This window comes from Carex rostrata, chromosome 14 (assembly GCF_964058835.1).
Source record: "Carex rostrata chromosome 14, lpCarRost1.2, whole genome shotgun sequence".
NCBI classification, from domain to species: Eukaryota; Viridiplantae; Streptophyta; class Magnoliopsida; order Poales; family Cyperaceae; genus Carex; species Carex rostrata.
In genome coordinates, this window is record NC_135931.1 from 9,470,261 (window position 1) to 9,492,888 (window position 22,628).

The 22,628-nt window shown below is 33.7% G+C and overlaps 2 protein-coding genes across 4 annotated transcripts; both read right to left on the reverse strand.

Moving 5' to 3' along the window:
* Nucleotides 1-473: 473 nt before the first annotated feature.
* Nucleotides 474-8,823, reverse strand: LOC144565275 (uncharacterized). Its single transcript, XM_078314987.1, has 15 exons — nt 8,366-8,823; nt 7,905-7,973; nt 7,717-7,824; nt 7,116-7,181; nt 6,874-7,011; nt 5,602-5,649; nt 5,153-5,262; nt 4,943-5,014; nt 4,795-4,846; nt 3,618-3,961; nt 2,926-3,201; nt 1,901-2,107; nt 1,285-1,402; nt 995-1,096; nt 474-767 (listed from the first exon to the last, which is right to left on the reverse strand). Exons 1-14 carry the CDS (start codon nt 8,714-8,716, stop codon nt 1,034-1,036), a joined length of 2,022 nt encoding a protein of 673 aa, XP_078171113.1. The 5' UTR covers nt 8,717-8,823; the 3' UTR covers nt 474-767; nt 995-1,033.
* Nucleotides 8,824-10,230: 1,407 nt separating this feature from the next.
* Nucleotides 10,231-14,315, reverse strand: LOC144565152 (uncharacterized). 3 transcript variants are annotated; one of them, XR_013514847.1, is made up of 7 exons: nt 14,079-14,315; nt 13,288-13,563; nt 12,713-12,886; nt 12,359-12,465; nt 11,752-12,080; nt 10,962-11,400; nt 10,692-10,873 (listed from the first exon to the last, which is right to left on the reverse strand). XR_013514847.1 is itself a non-coding variant. In XM_078314816.1 (6 exons), the coding sequence occupies exons 1-6, from the start codon at nt 14,193-14,195 to the stop codon at nt 10,413-10,415; spliced, it is 1,464 nt and encodes a 487-aa protein (XP_078170942.1). In that variant the 5' UTR covers nt 14,196-14,308; the 3' UTR covers nt 10,231-10,412. The 3 variants fall into 3 exon arrangements, 2 of the variants coding, with proteins under 2 accessions (XP_078170942.1, XP_078170943.1); XM_078314816.1 differs by lacking the exon at nt 10,962-11,400 and having other exon boundaries at nt 10,231-10,873; nt 14,079-14,308; XM_078314817.1 differs by having other exon boundaries at nt 10,692-11,400.
* Between the last annotated feature and the right edge of the window lie 8,313 nt (nt 14,316-22,628).

Consider the following 22,628-nt stretch of genomic DNA (forward strand, 5'->3'; position numbering starts at 1 on the left):
TGCCTCTCAAAATCTTCAAAATTACATATGCATCCCTCTAAATTTTGCTTAATATGCTGTGCCCTTTTTACGGTTTTACCGCTCTGTGATTTCAGCTTCCGGTAAGATCCTGTAAACAACCAATAAGGAAGAGTCCAAAGAAGATCATCGAAACATGTCATATGAATATATCACTTTCTCACAAATATTAATAATCTAATACTATCATCTATTTTTAAGTCGAATACCTAACTCCTAAAATAATGTAATACACCATAAAATATTAGATTATTACTGCCAAAAATAATACTCTGATATTATTATTTATTTTGAAGTCGTACCTAACTCATTAAATAATACACCAGATATACCCGGGTTAGAATCCAGTCGGTAAATACCGTCACGACTTTGACAAGTACGTCATAAAGGTCACGCATGATTTTCAATTTCACAAGCATATGCAAAATTAGTGTATAGCTTGTTAGAAAAACATGTCATATGAATATATCTTTTAACCGAATATATATATATATATCCAAATGGTTAACAAATAAAAACAAAAGAAAAACAAATTAACAATGAAGAAGCTTTCCAAACATTAAGCTAAGATTTGCAATAACGCACTACCTACAACACCAAGATCCACATTCTGTGTTAGAAACTATTAGCAACAATGTGAGTCGGAAGAATCCATTTCCATCAGTCTTAAACAAATATTAGTTTAAGATCTCTCTTCAATTAGCTAGCTCTGAGTAACATTTGGTTCCCAATTTAGGAAAATTTGGAAACTGCACAACAAAATTAATATACATTTAGTCAGCAAGTACCATGCTAATTAATTTTTGTCAGTGAGGATTGATATGTATGCAAGTGTTAATCAGTTATGAATGAGCATGCATATGACCTCAGGTCCTTGGTTATGGTGAAATTTGTATTGAATTGCAAAAATAAATTCAAGGAAAATAGAGAAAGTAGTTTGCCTCTAATTATCAAGCTCCACAGACAAAAATCATACCGTGAGAAATGCACACCGATATGGGTAGCCCTTTTTACTCTAATCACCCGTTCTTAACATCAACCCTCCATCTTCAGTTGTGATACATATATCATCCACAACCTGCATATATATGGACAAATAAATTTGAATGTGTATACTAAATTTCTTTCACAGTTATTCCAGAAATCTAAAATCTCTGGTGGTCAAACTTCACTGTCTATAACTCTATGAAAGACAACAGGGAATTGAACTCACCAAAGAAATTGCCTGCTTGTACAGAGGAAAAATTAAAATTCATAATTTCAAACCTGAGCATACTCAGACTCGCTAATCTCTCTCTTGAAAATTTGTTCCCCAACTTCCATTATTTCCTTCTTTCTTAGTACTGCCTTAGCCTTGTCCCGAAAAAGCTTAATGAACACGTTTCTATCACAAAGAAGTTGGAATAACACCTCATTATATCTCAAATTTCAGTACAATACTGGTACATAATATAATACAGTACTGTTGGAACAGGCGCTTTAAATAACATACAACTGAACTAGTTATTTCACAGTACTAAGTGCCATATTCGTATGTTAATATTATCCCCTACCAGCATGAACTTGTCTACACTGATGATTTCTACCTCAGATTTGGGACCCCTCCATCCAGGGCCAATGCCAGAATTGCAAAGTTGTTCATCTCCCTCTGCTTGTCTGGTATTGACTTTCATACAAGAGCCAGAGTACCAGAATGCTACAAGCCTAGTCACCCATACAGTTACAGATCACTCAAAAAGGTCCCTATGTATACACTGAGAGCTGCATTGGTCAGGTGTCACTCAAAAAAGTCCCTATGTATATAGGCTAGATTTGTTGATATGACCAAAAAAGCCAAAATAGAATTCCTCAACCAAGACCGGGTGTTAAAAAGGGAACAAACCTGAGATGGTTTTGCTTCGGAGGCCTCATCACAAAGACACCACGGACATGAACAGCGACAATTTGAACAACAGTCTGCAGCTCAGTCTGAGCAGCATATGCACCACTTAATGCCCCATCTATAAGGTGCTTATTTTTGTCACTGCTTTTAGGCAAGGCAGAGAGCCGCTTTGCCAGTTCCCGCAAGTCTCTCACCACAGACCTAATCCTGGAAGAAGACAATAAGTGAAAAAAGTTCTCAGATAATAATGAAAAAAAAGATCCATTTTGGAAGAGATAAAGCTCATTTCATGAACACAATGCATGTAACAGCCTATACAACTTTACATGATCTGTTCTTCCCAAAATGTGTTTCCCATCATAAAACTAAGCATGAAAGTTTTTTTTTTATTATCCAGTTTTTCCCAAATTTTTCTTCCATTCCCTCTTCTATATTTCTGTACCTTCCAATGTCATTAAATTCAAATGTAATTGCTAACTTTTCTATTAGCTTTGCTCAAATACAGAATAAAACAGGCACAATCAAAGCTGGCTTTCTTAAAATAAGTATGAAATAATATTTAGAAAATTAGAAACTATTGTTTATTGTTCTTACTTAAATTTACAATTGGGAAAGTATAAAATCCAATTTCAAAGAAGTCATAATCAATGTCCCTTCCAAATAGGAATGATTAAGTCCAACTTACCAATCTAAAATAAGTTTATTTATTTGATATGCATAATTCCACTAATGTCCCTGAAGTAACTTAGTTAGCCACATAATTTTAGATGTTCTTTGACAGCCATCTTTAACTCGTATACAAGGTAGAACCCAAACACTGAAAGTCAGCTGCTACATCACATATACCAGTAATGTACAGGTACTAGGGAATTTTGAATTTCAGTGCTTCCAGTAAATTGTCAAATAGGAAAAAAAAGGCAAATATATAATTCAAGGATATTTTAAATAATATATTCAAGGATATTTTAAATATGAACTTTCTTAAGCCAGTGGATAAATTAAAATTTTGAACAATCGATACATACGTTCGCACTTTCTGCTCATCAAATATTTTGTTAAGTGCCTCAATCAGATGCTTCCGGGTTTCAGGCACAGAAATAGATTTGCTTGCGGACATGGCAGGCCCGCCATCCCCTTGACTGAGACTATTGTCAGCTACCTTCTTATCCTTATCCTCCTTCATGACGACGACTCTTTTAGTCCCTGAAACACCATTTTTATTTAATTCTCTTACCCTTTCCAAGATGGTCCCCTCTCGAGCTGACCATGCTTCCGCCTGCCCTTTTACAACATCATGATGCCTGTTTAGAGTGAAAACTAATAGGTCAATACCTACTAAAGAAAGTTATAAGTGCAACTTGCTGGCTATATACAATACCAGTTTCACCGGAGTAGGACTAAAAATTTACTAGACAAATAGGTCGACCAAGCACACTGGCTCAAGAATTGTGAAGAAAATAAATTGTGTAATTTTTTTGGTCTCAGTTCTTTTCTTGTACATACTTTTAGACTAATAAAGATCCTTCATACTACTTCAGAAGTTAAGATAAAACACTAGACTTGATCAGGTTTTAGGAAATGACCTACTGACCCAGACGGAAAACAAAGATAAAAAGATTGGTAGGCATTGGCACCCCTACAGAATGTTTAAAATGTAACAAACAGAACAGCAAGAACAACAAATCAATCTCTACCTACTGCATATTATTTACAGTACCTTTTTCTGAATGTGGGATCAGGCGAGCCCTTAAATTTGACTTTGTCTTCATTTGGCTTTTTAATGATCAAATGTCCCAGGAAGGGTCTTAGGTCTTCATTTTTTAGAACTTCTCGGCCAAGGTTGGCTCTTAATTTCTCACAAGGTATTGAGTTGCCTTTTGTGAACTGTAAGAGAATGTAGTCCCTTACCATGGCCACGTATCCCGTATAAAGTAGAGAGGTTTTGGTGACCCATACTCCACGTACAAGATCTGCTAGCATCTGAACTTGCTGTAAAACCTCTTCCACAGGCTCAACAGGAGCCAAAAGATACTCAATGAAGTCAAATCGGTTCAACTGAACCTGTATTGAGTTTAAACAAAGGAATTCAATGGGCAGAGGTTACATCGAGCCTTACTGAGGCAGAATTGCACAAAAATGAAACGATCAAGGAAATTATTTCATACAATTGAGGCTTGATTGAAAAATAACCTAAGCTTAAGAAGTCAGGAGAATTGACTCATGCCATAATAATATGAACTATGTTTAGGAGTGTAAATGGAACATATACAGATAAAGAATGTTATATCCACATCCATATCAGCATTAATTATCTGTATCCACATTGATAGATAAAAAGATGCAGATATGGCGATGGATAATTGTAGTCCCTAAGAAGATGTGAAATTTTCCTATCTTAAATCCTTGTTCTTTTTTCCTTTTTTGCTAAATACTTCCAGATTTTGTACACTTGTTAGATATTATGAATATCTCGTATGAAGGTTTGTTTTTATTTTGTAATTTAGAACCTTTATGTATATCTATATCTATAATGCTTCTTTTTAGTACACTTTGCGACTTCTACGTAGTATCCGTCAATAATCTGTTCAATATCTGTATCTGTCATTTACCGTTCTGCATCCGTCTTTTAGGTGAAGAGTTAGTTTTGAACTTTGACATCCATATCTGTATCTGTACCCACCACCCAATAAAATGCAAATCACCATGGTCCATTATGAAGCAATTGCATTCACACCCCTACTACTACTGCTTTGAGCCGATATTTCAGATGGGTTGCTAATATTGAAATACTCGATCAGAGACATAAGGAGTACCTATAAGCCTCTGACATACTTCTAAATTAGCACTGAATTTCACGTTTAAGCAAAAAAAAAAAAAGATAAAGCAAATCAAACCTCAGTAAACCACTTCTTTAGACGCTCTTCCAAGGGTAGCTCTCTTAATTCCCTGTACCAATTAATTGTTAGCTGCGTTTGAGAAAAAATAAAAGAAAATAATTTACATAAGAAAGAAAGAGTTGACTGTATCAAATAGGGAATCAACTTGATAATAGCTTCTTTTGTTTCTCTACGACTAATGGATTCTCCAGGGCATAGTGCTCCCATATAATCAGACCTACAGTTATAGGTTATTTATATAAGAAATAATTTGGAAAATACAAAAAGCAAGTTGAACTACTATTCTTTATGTGAGAGAAAATGCATAGAAGGAATTGAATTCTAGATAATAAAATAGTCCGAAAGAATATCCTACTGTGTCATTGTGAACTCTATTTTTTTTGTGTGCTTAGTTGTAACCATCTTCCTGTGATATCCATTCGAACATATGCTGCCTTCTGGAAGGAATTCAAGTGGGACCCATGACTGCACATTCACATTAGCATAAGATGATATAAAATATCAAAACTATGGTAGACCTTTAATATTCTAAAATATCCTATATAACTGAGAAATCTAAATTCCTTATTTGAACCTCACTTTTTATTTCACCCACTTCAATATCACAGCATAAAAGATCATACTACTTTGGACGAAAGATCATCCACCAAATGAAAAATCATTTTCATTGAATCTAAACAGACCTTAACAATTGTTTGCAAGCATAAAATAAAAAAAAAGGACCAGCTTCAAAGTCACCTAAAAAACTTTGTATATAAATAAGAGATGGTTTAATCACAAACAGGAGTTCTAATTGAACTTTACCTCATCCTCATCTTCAGTTTGTGTTGAATCGCCTGGATCTGTCTTTGGCTATACACATAACAAGGTTACTAGCATCTTGCCCGTGTGTTGCAACGGGAATATATTATAAGATTGAATAGAATATGAAGATACATTTTTATTTGACATTCACATAAAATTAAGAAAAAATATATTTAAATAAAAATAAAGACACAAATGAAAATAAATAAATCCAAATAATAAATAACAATTAAATAAACCACAACAAATAAAAAAATGGATCAAATATAACATGAAAAAAATTATTGAAGTATCATTACAATTTAATATCTAATTTTCTCCACAAACAAGACATGTCATTAAACGATTTAGAGGAGAAATAATATGTAAAGAAACAAAATTGGAAAATATATGATTAAATGATTCAAATAATAATTTTCTCTATATATATTCTTGATGGAAATTATTTTAACAATGGAAATTTATCTACAGATAATTTCTCTACACAAAAGTTTTAGATATTCTTCATTTTCTCTTCAAATTGGAAAGAAATTATTGTTTCCATCAGCACAAGATCTTTTTTTTATGTAAACATTAGCACAATATCTGCTATTCATCTATTTACAAAAATACAATAGCCCTAAATAAAATTCGAAAATATATGATGGTTTCCATTTTCATTATTAAAACTAAGAGGAAGAGGAGAATTGAAACGGAGGAAACAAAAAAAATAAGGAAATAATTTAATTGCAAGAATCGAAGATAGCTCTAAGAAGAAATAAGGAAATAGATTGCTAGAGATTCATTCAATTTTAATTGTGACAAACCATGTAGCAGTTTGTGTGGCGAATATGTTTTCAACTAAATTTAGACTTGTACACATAAAATAGATATATTTAATCAAAAGAATACAGATTGTGTGATTGGAGGATTGATATTCAATTTAAAAATTCATCTTTTAATCTCAGCCGTTGACGGATCAGGACAACTACATACATAATATAAGAATGGAGATAATCATGGAAAAGCAATAGAAAAACAGTAAAGGAAACCTTTACAAAATAACTAGTACTACAGATAACTAGCAAAATATTCTGCTGGCCAAATGAAGATGTTTCCTAGGACCAATGACCTAGCCTAACGGCAACACAGTAGCAAAATCAATTCATCAAACTCATACATTTGGTACCATTTATACCAGTCTGAGCTGCTGCTTTGAATGGCCAGTACAGATACCAGGAATGAACTAAAAGGTTTCTCAAAAGAAAAGGTCACAGCTTAAGAGAAACTTACCATCTTACTACTAGAAGGTGTTGAGTCCTGTACATTTTTCTCTGGATCCATTTGTTGTGCAGTACGCTTTCTCTTTTGATGATCTGACATAATTACCGGCCTCAGTTGAACAACTCCATTAATTGGATTCAGGTGTATCTGTAACATAAATAAAAACAGTAATTATTAAATTAGCAAACATGCTAAAGTAAAAACAACAAATAAAAGAGAAAGTCAATTAAAATGCAAAGAGAATAACTTGCCTCGTCATTTATTAAGATACCAACGGCATAGTCTGTTGCAGACGGTGCCACTAGTGACCTTAGAGTCTGTCACAGCAAATGAAATAATGTTAGAAGAAGGGCCTTCTGTAAATCGAACCCAACATTTTACAATATTTCAACTAACACCAAGATTTCACTTATTTGCAATATTCAAGACAATAAGACTAGCATAACAGAAAATGGCACATTGCATCAAATATTAAAAAGTTAATGCTTAGACCCAACAAGATATTTTTCTTTTTCCATCAGTACAAATACAAGTTTAACTAAAATAAAGAAAATAAAACAATTTGGTAGCTGAGACCCATGGTTTGATCGACAAGTCATGGCATCATTTCCCTCCTTTTGAAGGCAATTTGGTCATCTGATTAATTTAAAATTGTTATAGTTCTGAAACATTCATTTCATATTATTGTTGGTTGTTATTATGTAAATTCAAAGTCTGTAATGCCAGATTTCCATTAAAGATATAATAAAGTACGAATTGTAATTGGAAAAAGAGAAGTGATCAAATTATGAGTGAAAGGTCAGGACACTAAGTCAATGTATCACCATATCAGGGAGGAAAAATGCAATTGACCTGCTTGTCTATTCCTGAAAGCCTCGCCATGTCAGCATCAAAAGTTCGATGGTCATCATCTATACGGAGATCCACTTCCATTTTTTTAGATTTAGGCATCATTCGCACCTACAATAATTAAAAAATTTAATCAAGTACACAATCATATTAATTTCAAAAGTACAAAAACAAGTATTGACTAAGTTTACCTCTGTGCACCTTTTCTCCATCTCATAAGTCTGCCAATTCGGTCTGAGAGGATATTGCATGATATAGACCTACAAGAGGGGAAAAAGAATGCAAAATGAATTCCTATTAATTAATTTGAACATTTTGATTCAAAACGCAACAATTCCTTGAGAAAATTGGGATTGCAATTCCAAATCTTTTTATATCTTCCAGGTGTTAAAAAATGTCATAGATTTGAGCAATTTGTATCTTGTATTATCATCTCAATTTAAATTCCAGACACATATGTATGTCTGTCCTCTTGAAAGAAAATATACACACTCTGGATTCTTGATCTGACATGGCATCAAAGTCAAGTTAGAATCTCTGCTTTATACGGCAAAATAGAGACTATGATCTGCATGCTTCACATAGCCATGTGCATGCTTCACACAGCCATGTGATCCTTATCAAGCAGTCCCAAAATAAAAATAAAAATTACATCAGTTTCATTTTCATCAGCAGGAAACGGGGTCAAGAACACATCAATCTCCCGCTCCACCTCATCCTCCTGCTCAGCATGCGCCTCTATCTTAGGGTTGGTGTCGAGCTCCATTTTAGGGTCGGTATTCGGAGAAGAAGGCGTAGGAACAGGAGGAATAGGAGTAGGTTCCTTGGGCTCGATTTTAGGTTTAACAGTGGTTTTAGCAGTAGCAGCGGGGGCTGTGGTGGCACCTCTGGGTTTGGGACGGAAACGCGAGGGTTTAAAAGAGGTGGACTTGGTGGAGGTAGTAGAGGAGGAAGGAAGTTCGAAGTCCGCCATGATTGCCTCGAAGTCCATGCCGTCGGCCATGGTTAATTTCGTGGAATAGAACCGGGAGTTATTTTCCCTCTCGATAATTTGATAGTTTCTCTGAAGAGAGAAGACTCGAGACTGAGAGAACGGAGAGAGAGAGAGAGGAGGGTTGTCACTTGTCAGAGTGTTCGACGAATTGTCAATTAGCGAAGTGGGCTGTCTAATAAGTGGGTCGAATGACTTATGGATCACATGATAAGAAATAAGAGCTGACTTGTTGCATTTGATTAGCTTTTACATTTTTCCGTATAATCATGAAGAATAAACTTTCTATTTCAATAATTTGATAATTCTCTGTTACTTTCGCCTCCCGAGTCCTGCGTTATCAGTATCTCGGGAAATGAAAGAGAGGTTCCAAATTTACAAATATGAAAACTTTTGGGCCCGGTCTCTGTTAGTTCATAACAGAACCGCACCTCAAGCCATGTTTGATTTTTTTGTCCCCTTCGTAATTGTAAGGGAACCATTTCGTATATACATCGATACTCAGTGGAAGTGTGGAACGGATACGAATCTGCTTTTTTTGTCCCCTTTGTAATTGTAAGGGAACCATTTCGTATATACATCAGTACTCAGTGAAACGGATAGGGAACCATTTCGTATATACATTGATACTCAGTGAAACGGATACGAATATGCTGCTATTGTAAGAGGAATAGCAGATGCTCTTCATTTCTCTCTCTTTTTTCAAAAAGGGAGGAGAGAGCGGATAGGAAGAAGAGTAAAAATTTTGGAGAACAAGGATTTCATTCTCGGTGGAACATGTCTTAAAATAAAAAAGGATAGCATCCACTTTAACTAGTTATATTGCATATAGGGGTGGCAATGAGCTAGGTTCAGCTCAAATTCGTCATGAATTGACTTGTCTGAGTCAGTAGCAAGTTGAGTTTAAAGGTCCGAGCTGAAATTTGAACTTAAAATTATCACAAGCTGGACTTGTTGAGTCTTGATTAAACTTTGTTTTAAGAAAAAAAAAAAATTCTCTAAACTTTTTGGTCCGAATTAAATCGAGCTAGACCGAACTAGACAATATAAAATGCACACAAATTTATACCTAGCCGAGCTAGCTCGTGAACTGATGAGCGAGCTAAGTCCCAACTTGAACTAGACCCAAACTCGGTCCAGTAACAAGCGAACTATTAACGACAACTCAAGTAACGAGCGAGTCAGCTACAAGTCACAATCCAACCATGAGCTTTGAGCTTTTTTTGCTAGCCCTAATTGCATCCGACATGCACGATCAAAAGAAGAAAAGTTTTGCAAAATCATGACTGCGATCTGAAATTGTTGTCAGAAAGGAGATGAATTTGGGATGCTTGGCGGCTGCAAATACTTTAGTATATACGGATCAACTGCAGAAGTCACCATATTAAATATGCATCTGGAGTAAATTGATTTAACTGAAGTTACTAGTCAGATACATTTGAATATATTTTTTTTATCTATAGAAAATCAATTAAATGTACCTGCAAACGAAAACAACAGGGGGGGGGGGGGGGGGGGGGGGGGTGTTGCATCTTAACAACTGACCATGTACTTTTCAACATACAAACATGCATATTTACATGCTATTTACACCATATCACCAACAGTATAAGTGACATCTCCACTAATAGTCCCAAGTCAACACAAACATTCAAAACTAAAATTCTGCACATTTTCTTTTACCAAATAAAGAGGCAAAGGCACTCACTTACAAGAACTGGGGGATTGAGGCTATACGAGGGAGGGACATGAGAAGATCGCCAAACGAATCATTCGGCCTCAAATCTGCTTTAAAATCAGTGTTATTTTTCACTAAATCTTTGTTTTCGTGCCCATCTTTCTGAATCAGAGAGCAGAGAGAATTAACTCTTGACATGAGGTACTGCTCATCTGTGGAAGCAGTCGGATTTTGTGACTCAGCTAGGAGGTGTTGGGCCAGCTCTTCAAATTGCTCCTTGATCAGCCCATCTTCATTGCTTGTATTTGGTTGGTTTTGTGATGAATTGTTAAGTTGCTTGTAGATGTGGTGGCCTATCTGGTTCATGATTTCGCTCTTAGACATAGATGGCCGTAAGCCTGGTACTTTGAAATGGTTTGAGAGGTCTTGGATATTGTGTAAAATTTGCATGTTGGACGAAGTATTCCTATCAGTTGGCTGGTGCTCTATCGCTGAAAAGGAAGAAATTGATATAAATTAACAGAAGCATAATATTGAATTGGATATATTTTATAGCGATGGTGTGTGCTTGAAATTTACTGGGATTCCAGCTAGCTATAAATGCTGCATATGGAAACTAATAATGTTGTTCAAGTAGCTTAATTCTTTAGTCAAATTAACGAGCACAAGGCACACAATCCTGAATTCGTATCCTCTGCATTAACTCAAAAAGGAATCTTTTGAGTTAATGCATCTGGACCGTCCAATCAACTTCAAGATTCGTGCATATTAGATCTACACTAATATTAAAGACCTCCTATGTTTTAGGGGGGGCGGATGGGCTCCATTTACAATCGGACGGCCGATATGTATTAACTCAAAAGATGCTCTTTTGAGTTAATGCAGACGATGCAGACTCCACAATCCTGGAGCATCCCTTATGACCAATTTCTTGCAAGAATTCCCAAGCTGCCCCTTTTCCCCTAAGTCAACCCATCTGACCAATTTCCTGCAAGAATTCCCAAACTGCCCCTTCTCCCTAATTGCAGTAATTGAACAAGCATCATAATTTGAGCTTTTTTTAATGAAAAATTAGTGAAGGCAGGGTGTGCACATTTCCACCTCTTCAAGGTCAGACACAGGATATTACCTTTCTTTCTTTATTTTGAAGGTCAGCGGGCAATTTGCCCACTAAATTTTGTATTAATAAGAAAAAAATATTTACAATGTCCCTACGTTACAGCACTAGTTTACAATATTCAAATGATGTCAAATATTGAAAAGCACCATTATCTTTATTTCTTGCCTGCACCTATTTATGTCGCTTCTATTCATAAATATGCATGCAAGTAACCATTTCACAGCCAAAAAGAAATAGATAAGGTCATACCTGAGCTGCAGCTTTGGTCATGTGGATTGACATTTGATACCCTACTATCAGATTCTCTCATTTCAGCATGGGTACCAGATACTGAACTGTCAAGAGAGGGCAGTATCAGCAATACAGGTTCAGGAAGCTGGTATGCATCCCTGAAATTTGTAAAGGACATCGAGTCGAACTTGTCCCCTTCTTCAAAAATGGAGGGCTTTTGTTCAAAGAAAGGGTTGTCCAAGTTCATAATGGGTTGCTGAATCAGCTCAGAGAGGCGAGGATCACAACGTATCAGCTTCTCAAAATGCCTACTCATGAAACCTTGTTGGCACTCCAGATAATGCCTCCTGTCAAACAACCATTCTTTGATCAGCAAAATAAAATGTTTAAATTAACTACATCAGTAATGCTACCATATCTGTCAAGATTATAACAGTACAGGATAATAACAATTCAATTTCTCCTAGTTTTGTAATGAACAATATGTCACTTGCTATGAACAGTACCAGCCAAGTATGAATTGCATTAATAAAAGTAATCAGAGGTCCTTCCTAACCAATTAACTACTTGGCCCATTAGATTTGCACTATTAAAGCTGGCCTATATCAGCGAGGACCAGTTTTACCTGTGTATGGTAGCTTGGCCACCAGTAAAATCAGCAGTAGCTTGCCATAAAGTATGCTTCCTTGGTTGTGGATTTGTCTCTCTGAAAAATAGAGGTTGCCTCGACAACTGCCCAAAAGTTGAGGGGAAAAAGACCATTACCAAAATATAGAAAAATTGAAGGGAAAAAGACCATTACCAAAAAGAAAATACAAAAACACAGAATGAGAAATGTAATTAAATTTAAACCAACAAAAGGTATAAGAGATATAACACCCCAACTGCCAAATAAGCACCAAAAAAGGTGATATTCTCCTAATAGTATAGGCAAAATCTATACACTAAACAAAATATAACATTAACATTGGAGACTTACCACTATCTCAAGAGTTTCAGGTCTATCTTCAGTGAAGGAAGCCTTGATGGCAGCGATATCAGACCATTGAACCTCGATTTTGCTCTTGAGGCCGCCATCCAGTACTTCCCATACGAGCTTGTGTTTTGCAAAGTAGAATTTTCCAACCAAGTCACCTTCATACCTTGACACTCTCTGCTATGAAACGAAGAGTGAAAATTAATGTATCAATGGGATCTTCATAATTATATACAGATCTCCAAAGCTAGTTATATTTTACAACAACAATAAAAATAATTACTCATGTAGTAGAATTTCATTTATGCCTTGTGCAAGCATAGTCCATTCATTATTATAAATGCTAAACAACTTATGCCTTGTGCATTTTCTACAACAAAGGACCAAATTGCACATCATGTCTTCCTGTGCATATAACAGGCCTAACAAGTTTGCAATAGGAACTTCCAATTTTGTAAGAAAGGGAACTGCATCAGCGTCACTGGTTTGGAGGGGTAGCTACATATACACATCCTATTCGACCAACATTATATTTAATTAAGGAAAGATTGATAAACAAAGAAATTTACAAAACATACCTCCCAATTGCCGATTCTCAAAAGGGAAGCGGGAAAGTTGGAGGCTTTCAGCTTCTCAGACGAACTAGAACATGACCCGGCTTTACTTCTATTACTGTCTTTAACTAATTTCCTTTCTCCGCTTGTTGGGGTTGATTGAGAAAGCTTTGTTTGCACAAAATCAAGAAAGGAAGGGCTCTTTTTTAGCCTCAGACCCAACGGACTTGGTTCACTTACCAAATTGTGTTGCAATTCTTGTGGTTGTAGTGTACTGGAGCTCTTGTCTGTGCTCCATTGCTGATGTCAAGAGGACCAAAAATTTGAAATTGATTTGAATACTGATGTATTTAAGTTACTAGTTTGGTGTTGAGATAGGGAGATAAACTTGTCTGATTTTATTAATAATGAAGCACCAATACTGTTTTCTTGTAAAATTAATCACTTCTCGTACAATTACAAACTCTACAATTCCACAAACGATTGCTTAGTACATCTTCGAGAGTTTGCTTATATTCTATCATATTTCCTACGTAAAATTAACAAAAAGTAAAGGAAAACAGATAAAAAGTCACTGGGCCGCACCATGACCTGAAAAGTATTAAATAGACGACATTACTCCAATTTGGGAAACAAGAGGTGAATCCAATTACATATATGAAATTAGACGTGCTACCAGCTTAAAGAAATCATCCGAGATTCCGAGCAAAGATGCTTAGGTCAAGCCCCGATTCCAACTAACAACGACAAAAACCCAATCATAAGAAACACGCACACAAGCACACAGAGAAACAGTAAAGATCTCGGATGCTAACCTGAGGGAAAGGGCATTCAATCTTAGGCTTTTTGCTGTTAAACCCAAAATCCTGATCAAAATAATCTTCTCTTTCAGATTTCACTGCTACTTTTCCCAAATTCGGCGACTGCACCATCGCTTGGATTTGTGATTTACAAGAAAATTGCGCTCTCTGTTTAGCTCTACTTATGAGTAAGAGGAGAGAATTTGGTTTCGATTTGTTAAGAAGAAAGTAGATAGGATATTTATTTTTTTCGTCTTCAGACTAACTAGAGATAGGATATATAATGATTACGACAATGAAAATTATGGGGACGGCGATATTATAATGATTATATCATGAGGTGGAGACCACACGTGCCAATTTGGTGCGGCGCTCGTGTCGTTTTGTCAAATTATCATTTATTTAGTTAGAGGCTTGGAGGCTGGAGCTGTAACAAGATTCATTTCTATATTCATTTATGCAGATTCGGATTTATTTACTGAATTATGAATATTTATTAATAGTTTTGTTTTAATATTAATATGTGAGCAGAACAAAGTTGTCGCTAAATAAATAAATAATATTTGTCCACTTTTTTTCTATATATAGGGAAACAAAATTAAAGGCCTCGAGAAGGTTTCTAAATATTTTAGATATTTCAACAGGACATCCATGTTTATAGATTTCTCTTTTTTTAGTCATCAAATATTCACTTAAACCACCGGAAACTGATTAACAAATTTCACATATAATATTTTATAAATTTAACTGTATTGTAACTCTTTTGAAATAAAAAAGTTTATTACATTCGTTTTTTTTAATTATGTTTTATTAATAACATTAGCATGCATTTTTTGTAGAAAGATGAGATACATCATACATCATAATTACAATTCTACCTAATTAGATTTCAACCAGTTATAAGTCAACTTCTTATAACCTAGCTAGGCTATCTAAATTAATACACATATGATAAGATTTTAGATACTGATATATACTTTACAGTCATGTCATTTCATTATGTTAAACCAGACTTAATTAAGATGAATCGAATTTATACTGAGTACAATCAAACTAGAAAGTAGGTTTAATTCCCTTTTTTTTTTTTTGAGAAACATTGCACACTATCATAAAAAAGTCGTACGGATTAGCTAATAATACATGTGTTTAAGTCATCATAGACTAGTGTAGTTTATCATTATAGGACAAGAAATTATTGAATCAGATTTAAATATTAATAAATTTCAAATTTATTAAAATTCTAAGACCTGAAAATTTATTTTACGAATCACAAATTCAATCTAACAATTAATTAGAGTGAAAAATATTTCTGAAATTTCAGATATATATAGAGTATGCTGATCCACCCCTAGTTATCATTAAAAATGTATATAATTATCTGTCCACCTTAATTTATAACAGATACTTGAAGAAATTAACAGACATGAACCAGTACAGTTCTTCTACGGTGTTTTACGGAAAAGACAAAAAAAAGTTAAAAATAGAGAAAAGTAGTACCATATGATTATGAAGTGTACGGCGTCAGTACTGAATGTATTCACTACTTTCCCTGCAGAAGTGAGAAGTCTAAATTGGACTTGATCAACTTTGGTGTCAATGGATTAAATTTTAAATAAAATGCATTTATTTGTGAAAAAGCTAGTCCGTGGAAACAAAGAAGGTCACACACGAAATTCAGTTCATCTGAACCAAGGCGCTATATGTGACTATCAAACTAGTGTATAAGAAAAATTAAATATTATAAATAATGCATGTTTTTTTGTAGTATTGTAGATGTAACATAATTAATTCAATCAAGCGCGATTATAAAATGAATTGAGAAGTTAGCATGTCGGCACAGCCGCACAAGGGCAGGAGGGACAGAGACACGTGCCAAATAATTCTAACACCCCAGGCCAAAGAACCTTCTTGGTCACGCCGCCTCCCAAGAATAATCCATATACACCTGGTTCACTAATAAAATGTTTCCCGATCCTGCAAATTTCTCGATCTCTCTCACTAAGATCAATTAATTTTTTTATTTTTTATTTTCAGTTACGAATTACAAATAAATATTATTTTTTAATATTTTCTCTTCATAAAATTTTAACCTTTTATTTTTATATAAAACAAATTCAAATACTTAACGTGTGGAGTTAGCAGCATAGTTAGATATCCAGAATCAAATGCAGAGATAGGAAATTTTTTATACCGCAGAAGGCAACAATTCATATTCCATTGAAATTCGTACTAGTTCATATTCAGGGTAGACAACCGCTTGTCTCTAAAGCAACGTAGCTCTATCTGTGTGTGAAGTAGATCAGAACAATTATTCATATTTATTATTTGAAGTTGATCGAAAGTTTGTATGGTTATTTCTCCTTCTATGGACATGGCCATGTTGAAAATAGAAAAAAAAAAAAAAAAAAAAAAAAAAAGCTCTCAAATTATTTGGAGTGTTGAATATAATTGTCCAATTTGCCGAGCGAATGAAGAGCCACTTGATCCTCCTGCAGTGAATAGGGATTTGTCAGGTGCACATCCATCCATTGAGGTCGTTCAAGATTTGGAAAGACAGTAGCCTTGGTTTGGATGGTAACTGGTACTACACATGCATGTACATTTTTTTTTAGGTGATTAATTACTAATTAGGTTGCTGATTTCATAGTTGGATATTAATTATTATATGCTGCTGTAGCTAGGGGTGATTAATGAGCGAGCATGAGTGAATTAGGGTATGCTTATGCTCGGCTCATTAAGTAAATGAGCGAGTTGTTAATAAGCGAGTTTAAGCAAGTTACTAAATGAGCGAGTTATGAGCGGCTCACGAGTTATGAGTACCAAAATTTAACAAATTGTCATAATTCATTTAAATAAAATAAAAATCCAACAAAAATTAATAAAAATAGAATCAACATATTACATTCTCCACAGTAGCATCAACAATCAACATATTACAAAAATAGAACAGAAATCCAATAGAAACATAGGGATTTAATGAGGCAAGGCCGCAATGATGATTTAATGTTGCATAAATTTAGTTCATTGATTTAATGCTACATAAATTTAGTGCTGCAGAAATTTATTTGGGATTGAATGTGGCAGGGATTAGATGTGGCAAATTATTAATGAGAGAGTTATGAGCAAGTTGGGATATGCTCATGCTCGCTCGTTAAGTAAATGAGCAAGTTGTTAATTAGCGAGTTTAAGCGAGTTTTTAATGAGCGAGTTATGAGCGGCTCACGAGTTATAAGCAATTTACTCACCCCTAACTGTAGCGCACCCTTAATTGTGTGGTAATATATAAATCTCGCAATACTATATTAATAGTCCTTTTTTCTGTTGTTATTGAACAACAGGTCTTTGAATAAATTGTTGATGGTTACTGGCCTCCCAAAATGAGGCTAGATTATAATTTATCTTTAAATAGTCCCCACAGCATGTTTATTGCATAATTAGCACGATTAGATCAGAAGAGATTTACATATGTAATGTGAAGTGACAAATTAAGACTTTCTTAATGCCTAAAATAAAAAAATTAAACGATAAAATAGAAAACGTCAAATGATAAAAATAAATATTTTCCATGTTTAGTTTCTGGCAAAAAGATCAGACAACTTTTGAATGGCTCTGCATTCGCTCGGCAAATCGGAAAAAAAAGCTCTCGAAAAAAAAAAGAGGAGGAGAAGGAAGGGTATTTTAGTCATTAATTATTTGAAATGACAAAATTAAAAATTAATGAAGTTTAGAGTGACATTATTACAATTTCAAATTTGAAGGTTTTGAATTGGCAAATAACCAATTTTTCCTATTTTTTATGGGTCAAATTAACTTTACTTATTATTATTATTACGTCACACTATTAATAAAGATCATACATGTTGACGATTCTATATTATGATGTTTTTATATATGATAAATAGAGCAAAGCTAGGGTGTGATGTGCTCACCAAAAGAGTTTGGTGAGCACAACTCCAAAAGCATATCGTCGGCTTCGAACAATAAATCCAGACCATTTAAATCCATGTATTTCGTGAATGATACATTTACATATAAAATTTTGAAAGTTTCAAATTCATAAAATAACTTATAAAATGTTCAATTTTTTTTTTACACTTGACCTTGTAGCAAATAAATTTGAAACTTTCAAAATTTTGCATGCACATGCATCATTCATGAAGTACATGGATTTCAATTATTTGAAATCGTTATTTGAAGCCGATTCAGTATACTTTTGAAGTTGTGCTCATCAAACTCTTTTGATGAGCACATCACACGCTATCTTTGCTCGGATAAATATGTTATATGTCAAAATTTCATCGCTCAACATTTTTAACAATATATTTTTTTCTTAAAATAGTGTCAACGAAAAAACAACAACAAACTTCTCAATTAAATTTTAGTAGACATGTAAATGTAATATGATAGTAAAAAATACAATCAAATATTGTTGTTGGTTTGTCGGTGTTATTATTGTTATTAAACAATTATATATTCATATTTTTTTAATGAGAAAAGGTAATGTCTTCCGGGCTACAGTCCTCCAAAAATCTCCGTGTATAAAAGTCTTATCTTTTTAGCTTAGTTATGACGCGTTTTTAACTGCCACAACTGCCATAATTTTAACTGCTATAATTTTAAGTACAGTATGTATGTTTACAGAATTATATGTGTATGTTTATAGGATAATATGTGTATGTTTACAGGATTATATTTGTATGTTTATAGGGTATTATGTGTATGTTCACAGAAGGTGGTCCCCAACAGCTGTCACGCGTTTTTATGTTTACATGATTTGTTGAATTAGTTTACAGGATTTAGTATTGATGTTTACATAATTTAATATTGATGTTTATATAATTAGTTGAAAATATCCGGAGATTTTTGGAGGACTGTTAGCTGCTTCCTTTTTTAATACAGAAGATACAACAATCCAACATATTATTATTGAATTTTCTTTTTTTAATATAGTCCGTACATTATTATCAACAACGTCATGTCCACTAGACAATATATACAATTGAATATTAACATAAAGGAATTTGTTTTATATCAATTTAATAACTAAATTTGATAGCAAAAATGACCAAGTTTCATGCAAAAACTTACTCCTCTAGATTTCTTAATTAATTTGAAGTAAATTTACATTATCCAGTGGGTTCGGCTTTTAAATTAGCAGCGAACATTACCTATATGGTGCACCATGAGTCACCAGACAATCTGTGTACCTTGTCACGACTCACGAGGCTGGGATGTGACACGTGGAAGAGAGAAGGTTGGTGGGGGGCTGGGGGCGGCTGAGAGGTGGGGGCCGATGACGTGGGAAATTAGCTGTAGCTGTACCTCTGTAATGGATAAGGTTGCCATAAAGCGACAAAACAAAAGGCAAGCTTTCTTCTCCTTTTTTCCTAGTAAAAAAACAAGAGGCGAGCTTTCAAAACGCTGTATGTATTATCATATTCATAATACCATATCGGATATCACATATCAGGCAGGTATCAGATTCACCAGATTTTGATTTCGTGCTTTGAATGTAGACCTCAATTCGGTAATTTAGTGGGTCCTCATCTCCTCCAGTCGTACCCAATTGGCAAATCCTTGACCATTTGCAACCACGAATTGAAGGTCTTGGTTGTATCAGTGTGGTAAAAAACGGCTGTTTAGACCGATTAATTAGTTAATTAGTCATTGACGGCAATAAAATTATCACGGATTTTTTTCGACTAATCGGTCATTTATTTTTAATTATAAGTGATTATTTCTAATTAATCATTTAGTTGTACCTTGTTCGTTCAACAAGCGCATATCATTATTTACAACAAAATCTAATTCATCCCTTCATGAGTTCCAGTACATAGTGAATTTTGGTTTTTCATTGTTTGAAGTTCATATTATGGCCCTTTATCATCACGATGACTCCTTATATTTTTGTGCTTGAATTGTTAATCAATACAGTAAAGATGGATTCTATATCCTCTGAGGTAACATAATAGTTCTTTTTAGATTCAGATTGTCTGATCATAATTCAAACTGATTCGATCAGAATACACAACTTCTAATAATCGTACATATTCTGATCATATTCGTACAGATTCTGATCAGACAGTCCTTATCTAAAAATAAATATTATTATGTATAGAATTTTTTTTTTAAGGATATGCCTCGAAATCCATATTAATTTAGTATTCAGATTATTCATATTATTGTTAACTTGAATTTAGAGCCTGATATTAACCATTGTTGTCAAACCAATTAATAATCTGTAGACTTACTCATATTTTATCTCGTGTAAGATTTATAATCTTTTAGTATATTTTGATTAATGGTACGATGACAATTAGCGATTGGTTTTTGGTAGCTAATTAATGGTACGATGACAATTAGCGATTGATAAGTTATCTAAAAATTTGTAATGGAAATATTATGTTGTTGATCTTAGAAACATACAAATCTTAGAGTGAAATATTTGTTATTGCAATATTCAAATATATTAGTATTCGAGTAACTCAGTATCTAATTAAATTCATATCCAAAAATATTAAACTACATATTATCCGTCTGTATTTAATTAATCCGTTATACATCCTACGCGTACAAGTTTATTTTTATCGTTTTAGTAATAAATATATGATCGTACATAATTACCTACTTAAGCATCGAATTAAATGATGTATAATGGATACATCTAGCTAGCTAGGCAATTCAAGTTTTTTTATGCAAGATGCTACTACCTACAAATATCATGCGTCATGACTGGCGCGCTAATATTTGCATGCATTCATCGGCTCCACTATTATGGACTTCATATTAAGGATGTACAAGATATCTACGAAGATATCCATTAAATAATTATTTTGCGTTAAGAGGTGAATCATAATTACAAATGGAGAAAAAATAGAAAAAAAAAAATTATTGCTTTATGGGATATTAAATCAATTAAATATTAAATATTATTGTTATTATAATAAAGAATTTTTCTATATGAATTTTTAACTCATGACCTTTTACATCATAGACTGACTATTCACAATTTCTTAAAAAAAATTAAAATACCCTTGTTTTGGAAACTTATATTTAGTATTTTTTTTTCCATCAATTTTATTGAAAATATTGTATTTGATTAAAGGGGAAATTTCACGTATACCCCTCAAAAACTTCAATATTACGTATTTCCCCCTCTAAACTCCAAAAATTCACATATTTACCCATTTTATTGTATTTTATATTAAAACACATTCTAAATTTACAAAATACCTATTTTGCTATTTTATTAAAAAGCATAAAATGCCCATCTGACTCCAATTTGAATATGAAGGTTCCTTTACTGTCCGAATTGCTTTAAGATCCGTGCACGCTAGAGCAACACAAATCTTGAAGCGAACACACACGGATATTGAAGAATGTGCACAGATTTTAATGTGATGCATACGGATCAAAATTGCTTTGAGATCCGTGTGGACTAGATTAGCAGAAATCTTGAAGCGAACATGCAATAATCTTATTGCGATGCGCGCGGATTGAACAGTATAGGAACCCTTCAGATTCAACCTTTCATACTTTTAATGAAGGGTAAAATAGATATTTTATAAATTTAGAATTAGTTTTAATATAAAAGACAATAAAATAGGTAAATATATGAGTTTTTGAAGGTTAGAGGGGAAAATACGTAATTTTAAAATTTAGAAGAGAAAATACGTAATATTGAAGTTTTTGAGGGGTATACATGAAATTCCCCATGCTATCTTTAGATAAGTTCCTGGGAGTGCATATTCTCTAAGATATCTCATGTTTTGCGGGACCGACGTATCCGGTGCCTATTCAGGAATAGCGCGGGGCCAGTATTATTTGTGCTTTAAAGTTCGTGCAGAATGTATTTGAACAATTGTGATCTTACAAAAAGTCACGCAAAATATGAGATATCTCAGAGGATGCGAATTCAATTCCTAGTGGTTGCAAATTAAGGGTTTAGTTTTTGTGGATAAAAATTTATCCAAAGTCAGTTATAAACCATCTTATCTGTGTTAAAATTTATATGGATGGTTTAGATTTACGGAGACATTTCAAGTTATTAAATTTTAAATATGTTGACACGAATTTTAAAGCAAATCAAATAGTAATACTCAATTTTGAATGAGATTCTATCCAAAATCCTTTGAATAATTGGAAAAGGTCACACTTAATTCAAAGCTGCGCTCTTGATTTTTTTTGAAGAAGAAAGCTGCGCTCTTGATGTTGCACAGCTTTAGCGTTCGTAGGTGTTACATTATAATTTTTTCAACAAGCGATGAGAAAGTCATAATTTTAAAATATTATGATGGTAAGTAAAAATTATTTCGGTGAAATTAACGTATAATAGTGATTAACTAATTTGTTCCGTGGTCGTAAAATAATGAAAAGAGATTCTTCGTTTCATTTTATTTTTAAATTTCTGAGAAACAAACCTAAAAGGCCCAGCGAGAACATAAATAATCACATATTCAGACGTACCTTACCGGTGTTAAATTATGTTATAGTCTATATTTGGAGTCGGCCTGCCTATCCGATCCAACTTAAATTGGGCCCAAATTACAATCGAACAAACAAAAA